Source organism: Sminthopsis crassicaudata, chromosome 5 (assembly GCF_048593235.1).
Source record: "Sminthopsis crassicaudata isolate SCR6 chromosome 5, ASM4859323v1, whole genome shotgun sequence".
Lineage (NCBI taxonomy): Eukaryota > Metazoa > Chordata > Mammalia > Dasyuromorphia > Dasyuridae > Sminthopsis > Sminthopsis crassicaudata.
In genome coordinates this window covers 69,414,880-69,438,761 of record NC_133621.1, presented here as the reverse complement: position 1 = coordinate 69,438,761, position 23,882 = coordinate 69,414,880, and the positions used below count along the sequence as shown (strand labels likewise).

General features: G+C 35.2%; 1 protein-coding gene across 13 annotated transcripts in view; it reads left to right on the top strand.

Moving 5' to 3' along the window:
- The window catches only part of PARD3 (par-3 family cell polarity regulator), a 666,452-nt gene that overhangs the window by 626,741 nt on the left and 15,829 nt on the right, over positions 1-23,882 (top strand). For all 13 annotated transcript variants that reach the window (XM_074267090.1, XM_074267092.1, XM_074267091.1 and 10 more), the window contains one exon: positions 19,992-20,112. In XM_074267090.1, coding sequence (XP_074123191.1) covers positions 19,992-20,112 — 121 coding nt within the window. The remainder of the gene's footprint in view (positions 1-19,991; positions 20,113-23,882) is intronic.

The following is a 23,882-nucleotide window of genomic DNA, read 5'->3' as shown; positions in this document are numbered from 1 at the left end:
GAGATTACTGGGATTGTTGATCACTGATGATTCATAGCCAAAAACAAAAACTTTTAAAAATGTAATAATAATTGATTTTTACATAGCACTTTAAGGTTTGGAAGGCATTCTAGTCACATATTCTCAATTAAGCTATATGGCAACCGCATTAAATAGATACTTTAGTAATCCCATTTTACAGGCAAAAAAATTAAGGCTTAGACAAGTTAACTTGTTCAAAGCCATAAAGGTGATAAAGGTTGGGGGCAAGATTCAAATCTAAACTTCCCAGCTCCAGTCTAGCAACTTAGCTACTCTAATAGATTGTTTCTTTAAATGTCTTTAAAGGTTGCAAAGCACTTTGCAGTTATAATCTCATTTGATTTGAGTGGAAATCTGGGGACAGTGGCTTCTTTGAAATTGCAGGGAATATGTCCATGGTTGCTCCATGCTTTCTTCCACAAAATCGGTTTGCCCCAAGGGACCAAAAGCACTCTGAGAAATTCATCACTTTGTGGCTAATTTCATTGTACATCTAAACGATGTGAGGCCATGTAGAACAATGAAAAGAGTGCTGCGTTTGAGGTCATAGGGATCTGGGTTTGAATCCCTGCCCTGGTATTTGAGACCATGTGTCCTTTGATGATCATTAAATCAATCAGTCAATATTTATTAAGTGCCTCCTGTATACAACGCACCGTGCTTAATGCTGGGGATGCAAAGACAAAGTTGAAACAGTCCAAACCTGGGAAGTCTCTTAACTCCCCTGCCTATCAGTTTCCTATCTGTAAAATTATCTGATTCGGCTAAATTACTTCAAGGGTGCCCTCAAGTTCTAAATTTATGGGCTGATAACTACTGTCTATCTACCCAGGTTACTTATACCTTACTAATACTTAGTGTGCAACAAGAAAATGGTATTTACACACATATATTGTATCTGGGTTATATTGTAACATATGTAAAATGTATGGGATTGCCTGTCATCGAGGGGAGGGTGTGAAGGGAGGGGGAGATAGTTTGGAAAAATGAATACAGGAATAATATTATAAAAAAAATTACTCATGCATATATACTGTGGAAAAAATTCTAAATAAAAAAAATTATGGGCTGATAATCCAAAGCTAATACTAATTTTCATATACATCACCCTTGTGGCCAGACTGGAAACCACAAATAAGGGCAGGCAGCAGCTCTTGATAGCAAGAAGTAATTCGCTGGCTGCCCACAAAAACTGATCTGTGTCTCCTGGGTAAGGAAGGGGATCAGGGAGTTCCTCATTACTGCAGAGTTTATAGTATTTATCTAAATGATACTCATACATCCAAAAGTAGTTGATCAGTGCCCAGCAAACCTTATGTCATATACTAGATATAGATAGATAGATAGATAGATAGATAGATAGAGGATAGATAGATACAGATCCCACTGCTCTTCCACATCACCCATTTCTTTGGCTAGACAGTGTGTCAGAAAGCAGCACTCCCTAATTGCTTTATGCGTGAGAACATTAAACTGCAATAAATTTATGTATGCAGCTGCACCATTACTGGAGAACAAGTTTTATCTCCTAATAAATTGATGTTTCTTTTTAGTGTCAACTCCAACCAAAATTTAAACCCAAGGAAGTGAACCTTAACACTAAATAATTGCTTCCCTGCCACTAGTGGTGAGGAACCGAAGTCATTGCACAATTGGACAAGGGGCCTGAGCAAGGAAACATTTTTCCATCTGTTAATTGTTTCTTGAAAGCCTAATTGTGCAATAGCTTTAATTGAAATAGGAAAAGAAACTCTGCCCTTTTAAAGCAGATACTGTAAATAGCATGTCATCATTTAGGATGAGTTACACCATAAGGGAAAAGACTAAAAGCCTTATTTATTTTGAAGGGTGAACAGGGTTTGCTTTGGTGGTTTGTCTGGTGGTGCATTTAGGTTAATGGTAGAGATGCTTAGAATGCTTTGATTTTGATTAATATTTAATTCATCTTCTCTGAAAGTCTCTGAGTTTGAATTAAACTTGGTACTAATAAAAGAATTCATTCACCAAAGGGATTAAGTAAATTTCACCTTTTATTAGAGGATTTAAAGCCAGAGGTTTATTTTGTGCTCATTTTCTACTTTTTCTGGATCAAATGTTTTAATTTATTTGGTATGATAAAGTACGAAAAATATTTCATTTGAAGTGAAGGTTCTACCTCATATCAATAGTTTACTGAAAATTCTGAAAATTTTCTAAATAGTTGCTGTATGTCATCCCTTCCAATTACATGCAAAACTCATTAGAGTATTTCATTTGTATGCAAGAATGAGGAATACTAGAGAGCTGAAAACTTACTGTAATTAAAAAGAACACTGGATAGAAGGAGTAAGATGGTTTTGTAGTCTTTTCTGTATGACCTTGATCCTCAGTTTTCCCATTTACTATATGAGAATTTCTAAATGAGGGTACTAGTTGGTCTCTAAGGTTCCCAGAGAGGAATATTCTGTGGTGGGGGATGGTAGGGTTCTTTATTGAGTTTTCAGTAGTTGTGGCAACTCAGGTGGTAGGGGCCACAACATTATCAGAAGCAGGTAGTTTCTCCTTCAGTCTTTATCCTTTAAACTTACCTTGTTCAGCTTATTATAAAAAAGCCTGAAAAGATTTACATGAACTGATGCTGAGCAGAATAAGCAGAACCAGGAATACATCACACACAATAATAGCAAGAATGTACAATGATCAACTAGGAAAGACTTAGTTCTTCTCAGCGGTTCAGTGATTCAAAGCAATCCCAATAGACTTTGGACAGAAAATACCATCTGCATCCAGAAAAAAGAACTAAGGAGATTTGAATGTAAATCAACACATGCTATGTTCACTTCTTTTTTTCTGTTTTTTTTTTTCCCTCTTTCCCATGGGTTTTCTCCTTTGCTCTGATTCCCCCCCCCCCCCAATATCATTCAGAAAGCAATGTGAATTAAAAATAAATAATTTTTTTTAAAAAATAAGCTTATCTTGTTCAATGAAAACCCAATTTCAGGGTTTAGATTTAATTTTAATAATTGGCAAGGTATTCTGAAAAGTTATCAGGGAGAAAATGGATTGAAAGTAAATTTTATGGAGCTTAATTGTTCTCTAATATAATTGAAGAAAATACAGCACAATGACCATAGCTTGCTTTATGGTTATAAAGAAACTTACTTAGATTAATCTCATTTGAGAAGACAACCTTGACATGTACAAAGTATATAAAGTGCCACATAAATAATGAAATGGCATTATTCTTCTGCTGACATCTAGTCGGTCTGCATTTTATGGCTGTGATAGGTACATAGGGCCACAGCAGAATTCTGCTCTTTCTCTCCTTTGTTGTCAATTAGATGGGTCTTCAGTCATATACTGAAGCCTTTAAATATAAACCTGGACATGGCTTTATAATGTGACATTAAGTAATCAGTTCTCTGAAAGAAGGGCATGATGGAGCTAGGAATCATCAGGAAACAACTTCTCTTGGCTGTCACATTCAGTTAATTTAAATAAACATTTAATTCACTTTAGAGCTTCCCCTAACAAGTTAATCTTAGTGTTCAAGAAGAAACAGTCTTGATGACCTTGAGAGGAGGTTCATCTTTGTCACTTGAGTGGACATGCGATATAAGAAGTCATTTTATACCATCTTCCCTGCTCCACACTGCCAAACCTGGAGATAGCAGGCTGATTCACAAGACAGGCCTCCAAGGCATTAGCTGAAATGAGCTTTCAGTCACATGGACTTAACAGAAAGAAGATGAATCTAATTTGTTGGACTGACATGTTGGTCTGTACTTGAATCAGATCCACTTCACTCAAAGATCTTGAAACTCCCTGTTTCCTGAGCATCCTTATTTTCCAAACTAAACTTTCTCCTTTGTCTCTCAGTTGTCACTAGGCACAGATCTCACAACCGATGGTTTGATCGCTGTATGAACTCTTAAGTCGTATTGTTGATAATTTTGATTGAGAGCCTAGTAAGCTCAGCATCGTTCTGGGTGTTGAAAGAGTTATTGAAGAAATAAAAGGCATCGAGCAGGTTTTTGACAAACTTATGATCTGATTGTAAGAGAAAGGCAGTGTGATGTAGTGGGGGGATAAAGAATTGACCTCAAAGCCGGGAAAACCTAGGTTCACATCCAAACTTCAACACATACTGGTTGTGTGAGTGGGCAAATCATATCACCTCTCCATACTCCAGGTAGAAGTGTAAGATTCTAAATTTCAAACAAGATGCCAATCTGCATTGTTGGCAGGAATTCCTAACCTAGCAAGTCCCCATACTAATGAAATCATAATTCTAGTTAGTCTCTACAGCTCTATCCTATAATATAATCGAGAGGACAATTTTAATAGAAACACGTAACGTTAAATAACAGTCCAAGATTAAATGAGTGTCAAAGAGAAATCGCTCACAGGAGAAGTTCAGTGTGGCCCCAGATGTTTGAGAAATATGCATGGAAAGATGGGGATACAAGAAGGTAAAAGTATTCTCTTCAAAAGAAAAAGAAAAAAAAAAAAAAGAAGAACTCAGAGAACTATACTTCCCAAGCTAATTGATTTTATAGATGACAAATCTTGCCAGAAGAGTTTTGAGGTGGGATGATGTAAAAGTTCATCAAGAGAATAGGGAAATGAACTAGAAAAGAGAAAATCTTTCTTTGGTTCTATTAGAAAAATCAGCACCTTTATAGATTCTTGGGACTTTCCCTAAACCCTCTCTAGAAACTTGTTTTTTGTCCTGTGGCATGTAGCAAAAACAAAACAAAAAAAACTCCTACTACTCCCATCTTTTCACTGGTATATTTGATGTATGTGTGTTGTGCATGTATGCGCATATATATATATGAAACTGTTTTTAAATGACTGGAGTGACATTCTCACATTCTTGAAATCCAGACAAGGTCAATCGAAGAAAAGGTCAAAGGCTCCAGTTGGTAACAGGGGGTTGAAGATTCCTTATCTCAAGTTTTTGAAGTGGAAAAGCACTAATTAGCTGACACTTTCTTGGCAAATCAGGGCTTAAGCACATTAACTTATTCCATAGGGCTAAACCCCTGTGACTCAAAGAAAACCATTTTCAGATGTCTATATCAGACATATACAAGTGCATATCTCATGACCAAGCTCAAGTTATTATATAGTTTCCAAACTGGTACTGAATTACTAAAAACATTTTTTATGGACCTCATTCCTCCTCATAAAGTTCTCAAGACAGTGTCAGTGCCAAGTCCACAGAGATGACATTTTGGTGTCAAAACAAAATAATGCAGCACATTATTGCAGCGCAAACCTATAGAAGTAATGTTACAGTGACAAAATGAAATGTCAATGTAGGTCTATTGTCACATAATGTCAAAACAAAATGTCAGGCAGAATCCACAGAGACACTATTATGATATCAAAATGAAACAATATCTGTGCCAGTCTTAGGAGAAATTACAATATGAGATAAGGCAAGACGAAATGATAGTGCTGCAGGTCTGTGACATTATAGTGTCAGCCCAGAACAGGGTCAGTACATCCAAGAGTTGGCCCAAGGGATGTCTACAAGTCTAGTGTTTTCATTCGTGATTTTTAGCACTTTTCTTTTTTGCAGAAAGAAATTCCACTTGTATTACTGTAAAAAAAAAAAAAAAATCAAACTACTGACTTTTCTGTGCTTAATGACTAGGTTAAAATATTGTAGAAATATGTATTAAAACAATCAGATGTTCTGAGCCTCTCTTGCCACCTAATGCATAATTAGTTCCATTTGGTTTTGGCATTATATCCCTCCACCCTGGGTATCTGGGTGTCAGTTCAAGGTATAAGATACAGTAAATGTAGTGTTACAATCTGTTTGTAAAGAACCATGCTGGGCTTTAACAGATGCTTTGCTCCTTCCCTTTCTCATCTGTCATCACGTAGATGCTGGCACAGCCACCACCATGGTGAGCCTTCAGGCATTAATACTCTGCTTGAAATGTGCACCTGAGTTCCTATTTCTTTATCCTCACTCCTCACTTCTCAGTAATACCTTGGCTGGGCATACAGTCTAGCCGGGTGCAGAAAGTTGTTTTCCAGCCCTTTGAAATTTATTGCAACACCAAAGTTTTTTGTACATGGCAGAAGCACAAATACTTATTAAAGGCTCTAAATGTGCCAAATTGAGATTTTCAAAGGAAAGTCATTTCTAAGGTAGTCAAGTGCCAAGTTAAGGCCTTTGAAAAACATCTTGGGGGTGGAAGGAAGAAGGCTTTTGTCACATAGACAAGAAAATGGTCAAGTGGTTCCTTTCCATATTTTAAACGATTCATGTTTGGGATTTCAACATTCACTGAAAAGAAGCTACAGATCTCTGGAAATGTGGAATAACAACTAGAATTAGAAACAAAGAGAATCAGCTTTATGCATGTGATACTCATTTAGGAACAGACTAATTGCCTTGCCCTATTTCAATTCACTATAGTAGGACTTTTTTGTCACCTTTTTTAAAAGAAAAACTAAAACTGAATAAATAGTAGAAATGATTAAATCAAAACAATCCCCAAATACTGACTGTATCTAAAAATATATGTCTTGTTCGGCATCTTGAGTTTGGCAGATCTCTGTGAGGAGATGGGTGGTTTGATCAGACTTTGAGAAGGGTTGTTTGTCACTACATTGATCAGAATTCTTAAGACTTTCCAAACTGTATTTACAATGTTGTATTGTATAAATTGCTCTCCTGGTTCTGCTCACTTCCCTCTACATCAGTTAATACAAGTCTTTCCAGATTTCTCTGAAACTCTCCTTTTCTAAATTTCTTATGGTACAACAACATTCCATAACTCTGTGTGTATGTGTGTGTGTGTAAAATTTCATCTTTTCTCTAATTGGTGGACACTCCCTTTCCCTTCCCCTACAAAAATTACTGCTTATAAGTATCATTGTACGAATGTGTACTTTTCTTCATTCTCTGATTTCTTTGGATTATATCTAATAGTGGTCAAAGAATATATTCAGTTATGTGACTTTTTGAGTAGTTCCAAATTTCTTTCCAAAATAACTAGATCCATAGCTCTATCAATGGTGCATTAATGTATTTTTTTCCCACAGTCCCTCCAACATTTATCATTTTCCAGTTTTGATCATTTTTGACAATCAAATGAATTTCAAGGTTTCAGTGTTACTTTAATTTTCATTTTTGTAATATTGATTTGGAGAGTTTTTCATATGGCTGTTGATAACTCAGATTTCTCCCTTAAAAAACTTCCTGTTCATATCATTTGATCACACATCAAGTAGGAAATGACTTTTATTCTTATAAATTGGAATTAATTCCTCATATACTTTGGAAATGAACTCTTTATCAGAGAAATTTTCTGCAGCAATTATTTTTTCTACTTAATTATTTCCCTTCTGGTTTTGTTTACTGCATTGTAATTCTAAAACCATTTTTTGCCAAAAAACACACACTACTACTTTAACTAGGAAACAACCATAACAAAACTTGCAGTTAATTAACCAGATTTATTTAGTTGCTTATATGAACATGAACATATATATGAAAGAATCTGTGCATTCACTTTCTCACTATACTTTTAGGAGATAATCACAAATTACATCAAAAGAGTAAGGGATAAGTATTTTAAAAAGCAACTTCTAGAGAATATACTATAAATTACTTCTGATTATTTTCTGACACTGTCAGATTAAACAAGATATATTAAAGCTTAAACTATGATAAATTTAAACACTCTCAATTATATTCTATAATGATAACTAATGCTCAAAGTAAAATCATAAGATTTATACCCTAAGACTTTAAATTATTGAAGAAAGCTTAAAGGGTTTTCAGTAAATTCAGTATTCTAAATAAAGGAAGAAGACTATATATCTTAGGAAAAATGTTTAACTCATATTTGAAATAAAAAGATATCTATCTACTTATAGATATATCAGCAATTATTGTTATTGTATAAATGTTCTCTTGGTTCTGCTCACTTCCCTCTATATCAGTTCATACAAAATTTCTCTGAAACTCTCCCTTTCTAAATTTCTTTAGATCAATAAGAATTTATTAACATCTATTATGTATAAGGCACTGGGGCTACAAAGACAAAACCTGAAATAAACTCCTTTCAAAAAGTTTATATTCTATCAACAACCCATTTGCCAGATATCTTGATTAATCAGAGATTTACTGAATTTGGTTTTTCTGAATTCCCTTGTACTTCTAATTATGTCTGTTTGGTAATACATTTATTTCCGCTAATACATGCACTTATATGTTACATAGAGGTACTGTATAATATCAGTTTGCTGCATCATCATTACTACAGTAATAATCTAGGACAGCTTATCTCAAAGAAGCTCTTAAATTTAGAGCTAGGAAAATAGGATATAGAAAGAAAGAGGATAAACTTGAGAGTAACAGGACACAACTATTTGGCAGGAAAAAAAAAAAAAAAACCTTTGGTTTTACCATAATTGGTAAAGTGAAGCTTCAAATGAAATCCAATCACCACCTGTGAATTTACTTACCATTAGAGAATAAATGAAATTGGGTAATGAATATCAGAAAATGTTAGATTAATTTAGACATATGTAAAGAAAAAGGCCCCTGCTTGCAATCAGCATATTCAAAAAAGAACTGTTTAATTTAATATTTTTATTTTCTCCAGTTGCATGTAAATCAATTTTTTACATGTGTTTTTTTTTAAACTTTTGAGTTCCAGATTCTCTTCTTTTCTCCCTTCCCACATCCTCCATTAAGAAGGTACACATGAAGTTATGCAAAACTTTCCATAAAAGTCAGTTATGAGGGAAAAAAAAACAAAAAACTCTCCTGTCCAAAAAAAAACTCAAGAAAAAGTTTTAAAAAAGAGTATTCAATCTGTATTCAGACATAATCAGTTCTTTCTCTAGGTATGGATAGCTGTTTTCACTATAAGTCCTTTAAAGTAGTAGTGAATCATCGTATTGCTGAGAATAGCAGATCACGGCTGATCATCCTGGAACATTGCTATTACTTTGTAAACAGTATACTTCACTTTGTTTGAGCTCATAGATCATTTTCCAGATTTTTGTGAGAGCAAAGGACTCTTAAAAAAAAAAAAAAGTAAGCCATTGACTAAAATTATATCAGGACACTTATTCAGATGAGGATCTTTGGAAAGTATAAAATAAATAGGCAATTTTTTTTTAACAAAGTTACCATTTTAACTTAACTGTTGAATAAATATTGATTGATTTTCCTAAAATTGTATCAGAACTATATGAACCTTAAAGGATCTTGAAGTTCAATAATTCCTTCCAACCTCATTTTACCTCTGAGGAACCTGAGCAATGGAGATAACAGTGGAAGATGGGACAGGAATAATATAGAGAATTGAAAACTACCAGCAATTGTAAACTAGCATTCAGCAACCGCTAACAGCCTTGGTTGATGTTCTTTCTCATTTTATTTTTCTCTTTCTATTCTGATAAAAATGGGGATGAAGTCAAATTGTGAGTAAGAGATAAAGATTCCAATAATCATCAACTGTAATAATTATTTATGATGTTAAGAAAACATTAGTAAACACTGACACAAGCAATTTCTTTATGAGGCTACATCCCTGCTTTTAACTTTTGAGAAAAAAAATGAATTAGTACATTTATTTTTAATTATAATATTCTAGTACTAAAACATATTTTTAGAGTTGGATCTCAAAGAAGCTATTCATAAAACAGGCAGACACATTTTTGCAATTGCATTGATTTTTATTTTGAGTTGAATCAAATAGTTAATGGAAGTTTTAAGCATGATAGAAAGACATGATTATTGCACATAGCATTTCATGGGAATATTTCATTTTTTGAAAAAACTCTAAACATGGTTGAGTTTTCATATAGTATTTTGTAATTAGGCTGTCATCAAAGACAGAATGCAAAAACAAAGAAAATGTTAGCCTTGAAATCTGTGTAATAGTCCCATGATTAAAGAATTAAAATAATTGTACCATAATTACTTTCTAGGCTAGGGTGATTTAAAAAAAAAAAAAAAAAACCTTCCTAATATGAAAAAGAACATGTTAATTCTTTTTTATTTTGGCATCAATTCTTTAAACCATTAAGTCTACAATTTTATCTCCATTGCTTCTTATTTCAGTGTTTTCATACTTCTTTGATAGTGATTTGCTCCCTTCTGCATGTTTCATTTCTTTGAAATTTTTTCTGATATTGAATTTCATTTATTTTTTTACCTAGTCACATAAGTATATATTTTAGTTTAAAACATGGATTTTTTTTTTTTTTAAGCTGGTTAACCTTTAGGTCCCCAGTGGTTTTTAGGGAATGAATAATATAAGCCATTAAAAACTTTCTTCAACTCTATAACCCTCTTGAATGTCTTATATTTTCTCACCATTTATTAGACACATTCAGAAACTCATGTTACCTGTGAAAAGCAAATGTACTTTTGGCACAAATCCCAAAACCATCCCCTCAGTGAACAATTTGCAAAGAAAAATGCCACAGAGGGTGTCTTACTTGAAAGCAGTAAAATCCCATCTTGAAAACTAAAGGTAGCCATTTGAAGCTAAATGTACAATTAGAACTCATTTTTTCCCCTTAAAATATCTTCTATTTTTAGACATGGATCAGCAACATTGCCTGTTTAGTGGACTAAAAGACTTCTTGGGGGTAGCTATGTCTGCATGACACCTTACTAGTTCATGTGTCTATATTTTAATAGGAGCAAAAGTAATGTGTCCTATTTCCCAAACTCTGGGACTTAATTAATTTTTAACATATTCATGCCATGAATGCATGCACACACACACACACACACACACACACACACACACACACAATAACGTACATACCTTAAAGATTTTGTTGTTTTAAACAGTCTTAACACTATTTGTCGAAAAAAAAAAAAGTCACTAAATTTTGCTGTGATAACTTTCTTCCCCGACATCAATACCAGATAATGTTTACTTTTGTATTGAGTTTAAAGTAGACTAAATAATTAAGGATATATTTATTTTAGGCACTTTTAGTTAGAAACTTGCTGATACTGTTGAAATCTAACAAGAGCAAGGAAGAGCTGCCTTCGACACCATCCCCAGATTGTCTGTTTTCACATGTTTATTACTGGGTCCTAAAATATTTGTTTTTCCTTTGTCGCTGGAGGAATTCCCCTGAAAAGTAAAGCTTAATGTCTCTTGCTCTTGCATGAGATCAGTGACAGGCTAATAAGGAAGAGTGATGGCGGCAATAAAAGGGGCTGTGGGTGCATTCCGGAGATTTTGCTGGTTATAACATGATGGCCCTGTTACAGAATGACCACAGAGGGATTGAGAGTGAAATCTGGTCTTGAGAGTTTGAGGTATCTTATGTCATGAGCTGACCTTGCCATCTTCCAAATCTTGTGGAGGGCTAGGGGATCACACTCAATGTAGGCAGTATTAACAGCCTCAGTAACCACCTTTTTAACCCAGAGAATATAGCTGTATGTTTTTAATTTGTTATGATTTATTGCACTGAAATTGGTGTGAAATGGACAACAAATCATGGGTGTCAGAATCTGGAAATGAATTTTATCAGCTGGAGAAAGTGAGCGCCTTTGGGATTTGCATAAGTTTCTCATAATTCTTTTCATGTTACAGATGATGAGGGAAACTGTGAAAATAAACTGGAAATGACATAAAATTTACTAAATAACTAATTTCACACATATACATAGGTACAACTCCTCACTTAAGTTTTGTTTTGTTTTGTTTTAAGAATACAAACTAAATGTGAGCATTCACTCCAATGTAGCATTTAACAACCCCTCTTTCTGAGGAATCCCTCCCCACCCTCCATACTGAAAGCTATTTGAAAGATTGTTGATCTTTGCATTTAATGACCGGGGTGGGGTGGGGGAAGAGTATAAGAATTAAAGTAAGATATCTTCATTTTTTTCTGTGGACAAATTGGTGAAAGGTTCTATATCCACAGAAATAGGCTAAGATTGAAAAAAAGATCTGTGGGAAGAATTTCAAATGCTATGTCTACTCTTCAGTAAGAAAGAGGCTGCCCTTGTTAGGAACTAACTTTGCATGCATAATTAATTTGAGCAGCACATTCCAACTCCACAACAAGAAGAGAAATTGAATTCAGGTGTTTGGTGAACATATGGGGGATTTACTGTGAATTTATGACCTGTGGTTTGAGTGTAAAACCCCAAGATACTGGCTGATAAAACTTAATGAAGCTTGGGCAGAGAAGTTATTTTTATTTGTAGTTTAGTAATTGATACATTTCTTGGTTTAACCCTCCCACCTTTTCCCCAGTAATTCCTCATAAATCTTGCAACTTGAAGAAAAGAGCAACAGAAGAGTAAGGAAGATCCATCCTTTTTAAAAGTCCACTCTGGCAAATGCTTTTGCTTCATTTCATAGTTTGGAGTTTACTTTTCTTCAGTATTTTCTGCTATTCTGTCCTTTTTTTTTTTTTTTTTTTTTCTTTTGAATATTTCAATATATATTTCTTTACCTGTCCAAATGAGAGTTGTCAGGTTCTTCTGCTTGGAGCGAACACCATGGAAGAAAGTGCAAGATTCCATCAAACCCATGCTTTCAGTGCCTTAGAGCAGATGTGTATTTTTTGTGCCTTCTAAAGAAAGTGGCTCAGTAGAGACCCAGCTCCAAACTTGGCTAGAAAAATACTTGACTGCTTAAAAACACTTCTTGTCAGAATCTTCAAGAATTAGGCATTTTGCTAGTGTATCTTCCTATCCCTATGAGTTTCAGAAGAATAGTTCTGATTGGAAGTACCTTTCACTATAAGGGATTTAATGAGTTTAATGAGGAGTCTGTGTTTGCTCACTAATTTACAGCAATTAAGAACTCTGTTTTGACATCTGTAGGTTAGAACTGTTTAGGGATCCCAAGATCAGGAATATCAGGATGAAGCTACTGTCCAGTTGGAAAAAAAAGGCCTCTGTAGTTGTTTCCTGGCATTATTGTTAGGGTCCCTGCCCATTCCTCTTCAGACTAATGACATTTTTTCCTTCCATCCTTTTAGTCATTCCTGTACAAGAGCTTGTTTGTAGCTACTTTATCACACTGACAATCTGTTTTGAAAGGATGGCAGCTCTGAACATCAGTGCATGACATCACAGTGAGACATTGCTTAATGATCTGAGATACTGATGGTCATTGCTGTCTGCCTGCTACATGACAGGTCTGCCCTGTATGCGCCTTGCTTTCAGGGGCATTTCTGGCCCATACTGATCCTGGTGTCTGTTCTAAGTGACAGTCCTGGAATAGCTGATTTTCAGATTTACCATTTGTACAAAGGAAAGAGCCTAAAAGCCTTTCCTTTGATGTTTATCCAAGAACAATTAGTAATTGGGGAAGTAAGGGGAGAAGTGCTTTAATTTGCTTCTACTGGAAAGCTTTAAAAAGGAAAAGCACTAGTTCTGGAGGGTGGGTGTTTTACATAATGGACAGGAGTCCTTAGCCCTTCTGCAAGCATAACTTCTTTGGAAGTCAATAAAGAAATACATTTCCCTCTAATGGTTGAGCTAAAACAATAGAATCCTACTGTGTAGATTGAATCTGTTTCCCAAAGAATTTAAACAGACCTTGAAAAAATTGGGAGTCCAGGAATCCAGAATTTCTGAGTGTAAAGGGCAGGAAGAGCACTTATCTCCTTAAAAGGTGCACTGTGAAAGCTGCTTGAGAAAGCGACACAGAATTTAACAGAACGGTTGAATGTTGGGAAGTCCAGTTGGGAAGGACTTTGAAGTACTGACAGGTGGACAGAAAAAAGTTGCATCCACCTGAAGGATTTTCCAGTGAGCTCAATTGGAGTGCTTTGTCCCCTTAGTATGTGCCAGAGATTCCTAGGGGAGCTAGAAATGCATCAACAGCAAATTCATTTGAGTGTGTGAATCTCATTATTTTCAAGATCCCTAAATTGCTTTGGAAATGGACTTTGAGATGTTTTGATGAAGAAAAAAAAATGATATTTTTAAACTCTGTTGCAATCTCAATAATGTGATGCCAAATGTAAAGGTTAAATTCACCAACATTTGAAGTGCAATTTTTGCCCTTCTAAAAAGTGACTTGCATAGGGCTTAGCAATATTCAGGAGAGTACAAGTACCTGGAAACAGAATTTTTGGTTGTTGAGACCAAATTTTTAACAGATATCTGTGCTTTTTCAAGTTGACATTCATACAGTTTGAGGGATATAAGCTTAATACTAGATTCTAGGAAAACTAAATCAGATTTAAATAAGAAGTAAGAAGGTACTTTTTTACCTAGACCCCAGAATTCCCAACCTGAAAGAGAATGGGGTCATCATCAGAATTCAGTGCTATTGCATACCCTGTCCTGGCATTGAAATTCTAGGTATGCCAGCCATGGAGAAGGGACTCATTAGCAATTTTCCAGGGAATGGTCCAAATTCCAATGTTATTTTCTCATGTGGGCAGATGGCCAAAGATAAGAATGTCACCTTATTCTATATATAGTATTTTATAGTTTTTCCGTCGTGGTCTGTATAGAACCTAGAAAAGTGGATCGCCCATCAAAAGCATTTGATAAATGTGTGTTGAACTAGATCATTGAAGTATTGATTACATATCCTCTCTCTAGCACTGTGCTAGATGCTGCAAAGGGATATTTTTTGAAATGACATAATTCTTGCCTTCAAGAAGCTAAGACACACACAAAGAGATATAGACAAAGAGAGAAAAGAGAGCGTATAACTAAAGAACCAGATAAGAAAGCTTATAATTAAATATTTTATTGTGTGGTTTAGACTATCAATAGTCTCCAAGTTCATGGAATGGGGAGATCAAAATGGGCTGCAGTAATCGGGAAAACATGACAAAGATGACATCTGAATTGAATTCTGACTTATGAATTGGATTTAGATAGCAATGAAGAGGAAAGGGAAGCATTCTAGGTAAGGGTAGCAGAATATACTTTTCTTCTATCCTTCTCTATTAGATACTCCTCCCTTCAATCTTCAGCTCCTTCCTTTATACTTTGGTCTGTTCTCTCCTTAATAATGCAATCTTGTCATATGTGTTTGTTTAATTTAAGACAGAGAAAAGTTTTAGAACTAGTATAGTGTCTCACAAAATTGGACCTTCTTACTGAAATATACATGACTATTTTCCCTGATTGATTTTTGATTCTTAAAGCTATTTCCCACATTTTAGAGCCTCAAGATTCCATTTACATAATTAAAAAGATGCAAATTTTAAAATATTTTTGAATGCATAAAAATTTCATTAGTCACACCATTACTTTTATCTGTCAGGGCCTTCCAGGCTCAAAAGCAAGGTCAGGCACGAGGCCCTGCAGGCCACTGTACTTGGCTCACCAGGATAAGCAGGTGCTTTCAAAGATGCTAACTTATATAGAAAATATCCTCTTTACATTTCCCAGAAATGTGATCCTTAGGATTCTTTGTAGGAAAGCATTGGGCCAGCTTCATTACAGAGAGAAGCAATATGTGAAGTAGCCAAAGTCCCCAAACAGCACAGCCTTTAAGGTTTAAAGTCAACACATTACATTGCACTCCAGAAGGAAATGGTCAGATTAGTGCATGCATTTACCGCAGGTGCAGAAAGCTCCCTGAGGCTCACACCTGTAAATAGGCTGGTGGCTGCATTCTGCATGATTTGAGGTTTCCAGCTTGTCTTAAAGGGGAACTTTGTGCAAAGCACTTTCCAACGATTCATCCTGAAAGGGACAGAGACATGAGGTCTGTGTTGTGTTCTGGATCTGAAAGGAGAGGTTGTAATCTCCGTGTTAATTACAGGTGGAAAAGATGATTTCTAGCCAGTTACTTCCAACTGTTCTGACTCATTATCTGTTCCCAATTTCCATAATACAGATCCATGGTATGCTTTTCCACCATTGTCAACATAAACCCAAATCCTAAATTATACCAAACATCAGCATTGTGATTTTCATTGATTCATTTCATATGAAATCTGTGGGAGGGAGAAGGAGAGAATCTTATCAATTTTTGAGTCCATATCTTTCATTTTACATAAAAGGGAGCTGTGGTCCAGAGATATCTAGTGACTTATAGACTTATAGTTTGGAGAGGAATAAGGGATTAATTTATATAACGCCTACTGTGTGCTAGCAATTGAATGAAATCATTTTTACAAATATTATCTCAATAGCTGTGGGAGAAATGTATTATTATTTTTCCCCTGAGGCCATTGGGGTGAAGTGACTTGCCCAGGGTCACACAGCTAGAAAATAAGTGTTAAGTGTCTCAGATCACATTTGATTTCAGATCCTCCTGACTTTAAGACTGGTCCTCTAACCACTGCACCACGTAGCTGCTCTGAAATGTATTATTATTATTATCCCCATTTTATAGTTGGGGAAACTGAGCTAAATAGAAGTTAAGAGCTAGTAGAAAAACCTGAGATTAGATTCGAATTCAGCTCTTTCAGTTTCCTGGCCCAATGCTATCTACTGTACCACCAATTGTCTCTTGTATCTCTAAAAAAGAACCTATAAATTATCTAGTTAACATGTAATGTGTAAGAAAACTTTGGTTTTGCCCAAGGACACATTGTTTAATGGTGAACCTGGAAATTGAATATTGGTCCTCTAAACCATGGCTCTCTCCACTCTATCATTCTCAGAATTATGGAACTAGTTGATGAATAGCTGGCCTAAAACCCAGGTCTCCTAATACATTGAGGCTAATGAGATTAAGAAAGAAATCTGACTAATTCAGGGTACCTGGCTCTCTCATTTCTTCTGAAAGACCTTATACAGGAGTCCTCTTTTAGCTTCTCCTTGGTTTTGCCCAACAGAAAACGTTTTTTGTTTTTTTGTGGCAGAAAAACACTCTGATTCTCTACCAAGTCTGTATTTCTGGGCCTGCTCACTAATTTCTTGGTTTAATGTTCTAGGTAGTAGCATTAGGCTCTTTTTCATAAATACTAATGAGCAACCTGACTTTGGTAGCCATATACATGTAGCCCAGTTGGGTTAGGAAAGCAGTAGTCACATTTGCAAATAAATAATAACGATACTCTTTTAGGTTTTCTTGATTGTAGAGGCAACTGAGTGATTTCAGAGAACCAAAAGTGGACCAGGATAATGAGAGAGAATGAAATGTTTTGTAATACTTTCATCCTTTCTAGCTAACTAAGTGCCCGAGTGGAGAGAATTTTGGAGCTAGTCAGAAGAACCAAATTTTGATCTTCCCTCAGATACTTCAAAGCTGTATACCCCTGAACAAAACAACTATTTTGTCTGCCTCAGTTGCTTCACCTGTAAAATAGAAATAATATCGGCACCTACCTTCCAGGATTATCATGGGGATAAAACGAAATATATTTGCAAAGTACATTGCAAACCTAAAAGTGCTTAATAAATGTATAAAGTGCTATTAATTTCACTCACAGGCAGCTGATCATCTTGTCAAACTTCTTTGGAAGTCCTCTATAAGCCCTGAAACTTAATCATCTTCTGTTTCCAATTCTGTCTTGAAAATGGCTTCACTAACCTCAGGAAAGTCAACCCAGTTTACCTGAGCAATTGAAAGAAAGCTGGTTTGCTGCTTGTTAAATAGTAGGGTTTTCTAGTGTGTTGGCAAAGGAAGAAATACAACAATGATTTGAGAACTAAGGAAGGAGAAACTTCCAGGATTCACTCTACTTTTGGGGTAACATGAGGATTTTTAGGGAAGTAACTTCATTTAGTACCTAAATTAGAAATATTTGGTTCTTCTCTTTGTGAACCTGGATTTTTCTAATATATTGGGAGTTTTTATAAGAGATTTGGGCTTTGGAAAGATGAGAATCATAGGGTTAATGAAACCTACAATGTTAAAAATGAAGAAAAAATGCTTCTGGTTAGATTTGATATAAAATATTTGTTTGTCAGGCTTCCTACAATGCTCACATTAAAATCTATGAAGTATGCCAGAAACAAACAACAACAAAAAAGGGCACAGCTGGAAAGACAGCAATGAGATTAATGAACATTCACTTTCCTATCTCTTTGTCTTAGGAAATTAGCCATTCTTGTGCATATTTCATTACGTTTCCCATAAAGAGGGGACAAAGAGTTCTGTCGATTAGGCATTACCTGGGGTACCCATTACAACAAATTTATGTTTTAGAACAGTTCAGGATGCTATATGTGATTTTAAATACAAAGGAAAATAGCATTATTCTGCCTTATAGAAAAGTAGAGGAAGTTACTCCAGTAGAAAAGCCATAATCAAATGTTGCTCCAAAGCTCTGTATTGTCAAAAACATTTTACAGATCCATTAACCATTAATGCTCTTGGGCTGATCAGTTTAAAAGATTTGTCAGAAACTGAACAAAAGAATGACAGATTCTTACGGACTTGGAGAAATAATAAAATTGAGTGATTTGATATAATTTCCAAGAGCCCCTAATAAAATTAGGATCTGAAAGAGACCTGGTAGATTAAATAATGAAAGCATAGAGTTCATTTTTTTAATGTTGCTATTCATCAGAGATAGAGTCCTAAACATGAACTTTTTTCTATCTGAATCCATGTATCTACAGGATTCTTTAATGTACGCATCTGTATAGGTACATGCTAGAGCCAGAGAGTTCTACCCTGACCCATGGTAAGGTTTCCTACTCTCCTGTGCTGCTTTTAGACAATTACATTAGCTAGGACCTACATCCTATGTATGTGAGGAGAACTTTGAACAAGAAGGATGGACACTTTTTCAGTGAAATTGGACTCATCTCCACCTTGCACATTGGAAGTGCTTAATAGATGCTTATTAACTTGACTTATTAGTGCTGTAAGGATTGGAAGGAATGATCCCAGTTCACAAAGTGCCTCCCACTTCATCGGGGATTTAATATGTTCAGTATTACAGTAATGTTTGATTCTTTGTGACTCCGTTTAGGGTTTTCTTGGCAAAGATACTGGAAAGGTGTGCCATTTCCTTCTTCAACTCATTTTACAAATGAGGAACTGAGACAAATGAGGCTAAATGACTTGCTTAGGGTCACACAGATAGTGTCTGAGGCCAGATTTGAACTCAGGAAAATGAGTTTTTGTGATCTTAGAAAGATACCATGGTGAACCTTTGATCTTATTGATGTAGGTGATTTTCTTTTCAATGATACAGATGGCAAACTATGCATATTGCCCATGTCTGGCCTATATTGCTTTTTTCTCTTGTCCTATAGGTATCCTACAGTAAGCTTCTCTTAATATGTTGAGCTCTTTCTTCTAAATATCTTGATAGTTTGGGAGAATAAAGGATATCCATGGGTTATATCCTTTTCTTTCACCAGAGAAGTAGCTAGATGCTCCTGTAGAATTTTTTTAAAATATATTTTTCATTATTTTCTTATACTTATCTCATTGGATCCTGTGAGGTTGATAGGATGCCTATTTTTACAGATGAAGAAACTGGGCTTAATCTCAGTTGTATTACAATATAAAGAAACATTTGATTAAGTGACTGATTGATTAAAATGACTGGTATAGATGATAAGTGCTTCAGGCTTGGACTTTGATTTATTCATATAACAGATCTGCATTTCCCTTGGGCTTATTATAGTTTTAAACTTATAAAAATCCCTGTGAGAGTTTGGGGCATGGGTATGCATTTTATTGAAGGACCGGATCTGACTATTCATTTAGTTCTTGAACTCGTGTGTGTTGATTGTCTTTGGTTTAAAAGTCCTTGAATAAATGTCATCATAGATCATGGTTACTCAAAGATACCAATTGGTTTGGAAAATGCTGTGCTTTTAAAAAAAATATTATTTTTAAAATCTGCTAAAATATTTCTCACTTTACTGGATATTTGTTTTAAATAATTTAAATGAGCCTTAATCATAAGAAAATGAAAATGAAAAACATATTTTAAATGCTCACAGATTGTTTTAAAATTTTTTCACTCCTTCTAAAGTAGTGTCATTTCACAGAAAGCTGCCATTTTCCCTTAGCAACTGCAATTCACAGATTACAGTTCTCAAGTGTCTTCTTTGCCCCCCTTTCTCATTTTAGCAACAGATCAACTCCTAGCAACCATGATCGGATACAGCGTCTGAGGCAAGAATTTCAGCAAGCAAAGCAGGATGAAGATGTGGAAGATCGAAGGCGCACCTACAGTTTTGAACAACCCTGGGTGAGTGTGTGCTTCTTACATTTGTTGAAGAGTCCCCCAAGTTTTGCCCCACTAAAGGTCATGCAGCTATGAGTTTAGTTCCTTGTGCAACATGAACTCACATTCCTTTGACCTTTAACATTTCAACCTTTGTTATCTTCATCTGTGTTCCATCTTTGCTAATTTAATTTTATATCTTGTTTAGCCATCTGTCCATCACTTAAAAGTATTATCTGCTATGTGACAAGCCATAGCAAAAGTCGCATGGACCAATATATATTGTCTGTACTGCCTGATAATGGATTTGATGTGCCATTCAAAACCATGAAATCAGAATTAAGGGATTTGAAAAGTATTATCTGTCAATTAATCAATTAATAAGCATTTGTTAAACACCTACCATATACTATCAGGCTCTGTGCTGGGCAGTAGAAATACAAGACAAAAACAAAATAGAACTTCTCCTCAATTAACTTATATTAAGGAAAACTACATGTATACATACACACATGAAGTAAATAACCTTTTATGCACACATTCTTATTCAAGGGCTAGCTTCTTGCCCTCTTTGTAATCAAAATTTAAGTAATTATATGAATAAGTGAATATGCAACAATACAGAATTAAGCTTCAAGACAAGTGGTACAAATCTGACAAAGGAAAAATCACTGTGCACTGAACTTGTTAGAGATGGCCTCTTACAGGAGCTGGAACTCAAGCTGTATTCTAAGGGATGCCTAGGAGTCTGGGTAGCAGATGGGGTAAAGGCTATTTGTAGAAAAGAAAGGACAGAACAGACTAAGGGAAAGAAAGATTAACTTTTGTAAAATCTTGGTGACTGAAAATAAGCATCCTCTGTTATAGGGATAGTTGAAGGGATTTTTGAGTCAGATAATTAATGTGGATGAATAATAGGAGACAAAACTTAAAAGATAACAACGTTAGTTTATGGAAAGCCTTGAATACCAACACAAATTTTAGCTTAGTTCTCTAGACAATGGGGTGCCTTTGAAGATTTCTGGTTAAGAGAATGACATCAGCAAACTTTGGAAGGAGAGCTTAGCAACAGTATATGTTATATTCAAGACATATGAGAATGGAAATAGGGAGACTGCTCAGAGAGATGTCATAGTAGTCCACAGGGATGAGATAATAAATTCCTGGAGCAGGCTATTAGAGATATGAATGAGACTAGAACTTGGAAATGACAACATATTCACAAAAATAATCATCAGCTGGATTTGGGGTGTCAATAAGAATTAATCGGAATAGATGCCTATAAAAGCTTCTAGTTTCCTCATATAGTAGTTTTAGCTTAATTAACTTTTTTCTAAAATAAAGCTTAAATATATTTTTTCTGATGGTTGACTAAATTGATTCATTCCCAAGTAATGACATGACAAAATTATGTTAATCCTCTTACATGATTTGCCATAATCAACTCGCTTGTTCCTACTGTGTTTCCTAAGCATATATTCTTTTGATAAACATTTTCATCTAGTTTAATTTTGAGCTAAGGAACAGGAAAGAACAGTGAGCAAAATGGGGAACCTACAGATTAGAGTAGCACTTCTTCATGAAGTGGTTAAGAAGAAACATCATGTCTAACTTGATTCTGCATTAATGGGTTTGTTGCCTGGAGCAGTTTTATTGATTTTGAGAACTCATAACAGGGTTACTTCTGAAATTGATTGTTGCTTTACTACTATTGATCCTTTATCCAGAACCCCAAAAGAAATTAATTTAATAAGTAATCTCCTAAATTTCTAGATTTAGAACTACTTTTGAGGTCTTTAAGTAAAAACCAAATGGTCATTTGTTGGGAATGCCACAGAGAGGAGTTTTACTTAAGAGTGGGTCAGACAAATGATCTTTCAGGATCAATCCAATCAAAACAACCAATCTCTGACCCTTCATGTGACAGGTCCTGCCTTATATGCAGAAAGCATTGTGCCAATAGTAAATGCTCCTTTAAAATCACTTTGAAGATGGTTATGTAGCTTGGAGAAGTAGAATCTTGGAAAGGTTAAGATGCGTGAGCAGTCTTCCAGATTGGAGTCCTGATTGCACATGCATAATTTAATCTCCAGTTTGGTTTTTTTATGAGGTGGAAGGGCTTGGCATAATTTCTGTATAATCTGCTGTTTATTCTTAATACGAGAAATGCTAAAAATGTTTGAGAAAATCTTGAACTCTTATAGACTTGGGAATTCAACTACTGAAGGTCACAGGGCAAATTGTTGTATATCAAAATGCCATAGAAATTTTAGACAGACAACTTGGCCTGCATTATCATTTTCTGTAATGAGTGACCAGGGAATTGTGTGGATGACAAGCTGATTACCTTAGGAATGGAATAATTTCCTAAATTATGGGTCAGAACAATGACCTTTTTTCTTTTTCTTTTTTTCATTTTCAAACAATTAAGATCTTGCAAAGTACTTCCTATTCTACTGATCATGTAAATGACTTCAAAGTGACTATAATTCTGTTTAATGTATTGATTTTAATTCTGATGCTCATTGTTCCCTTAATAAGCTCTGCTCAGTTGTTCAGACTGCAGCCTGGTGTGTGGTTTTTGTTGGCTATCTGCTTTACAAAATGAGCCCTGAATACCTTGGAATGATTGTTTCCCTTATGTATTCTGACCTTGAAAGATCACTGTACTTGGAAAGGATAAAGCCATGATCTCACTCATTGGAAGGATTTATAATCATTTTAGTGTTAAGGAACCGTAAACTTCTCTTTGAGCTGTGCTGTACAACTTAGAATGTATTAGCCCGGAATTGTAGAGCTTGTAAGATGTGCCCATACGCAAAATGCATCCAGATGTAGCACATAGAATTGAACCTGGAAAATTATGTAAGCTGATTACTTTACATAAGTAATAGAATGCTGCAGAAAATTCATCAAAGTGGCCTTTTCAATTCACCTCTTCTCCAAATGTTCTCTGTAAACCCTAATGGGAAGGAGTCACCTGTGTCAGGGCTTTTGTTTAAAATCTCACTTGGGCTCTGGGGGAATTGTTTTGTAGCACAAAAAGTCCTACGGAAGAAGGAGGCCCTAAAAACTTCCTCAGCTCCATGATTTCAAATGAACCCAGCCTTTTGGTAAAGAAAGGTAAAAAGTCCTTCAACTTCCCCACCCATGCACTTCCAGACCAGACACAGCATCAATAAATTGATCAGTGACATAAATCTTTAAGAGATTATGGTACAAAAACTGAAAGTGGGGTTAACATTTAGAATTTTTCTGTGATTGAGCCATTGTGCTGCTTTTAAAAGAATTAAATTGTAAGCTGTCAACATAAGTAAGAGGATGATGTTAAAACTTTGAAGATACCTGAGTGGTATCCACAAGGAGACTTGCTGGCTGAGGAGACTGATAAATGGGATAATGGAGACTTTAATAACTAGATGGTGAAATCCATTCAATCCCAAGATGTGGGTGACTAAAAGTAGCTCAGTACTTCAAAAAAGAAAATTGATATTCAGCAGCAAGAATGCCCTCTTCTACAAGCTTTCCTCCCCAATTGTCTTTACAGATAATGATGATGATGATGATGATGATGATGATGATGATGATGATGATGATGATGATAATGATAGCAGCAGCAATAATACATCCTATCCTTTACTCTTTTTTTTCCCCCTCTCTTGGACTTTGTATCTCATCTGCATAAAGTAGAATGCCCATGTATTGTAAAGAATTAACTTGTACTTTTACACATTTTAACAAATGTTTAACAAATGAAGATCTTTTTTTAAGGGAATATAGAGTTTTCTATGAAA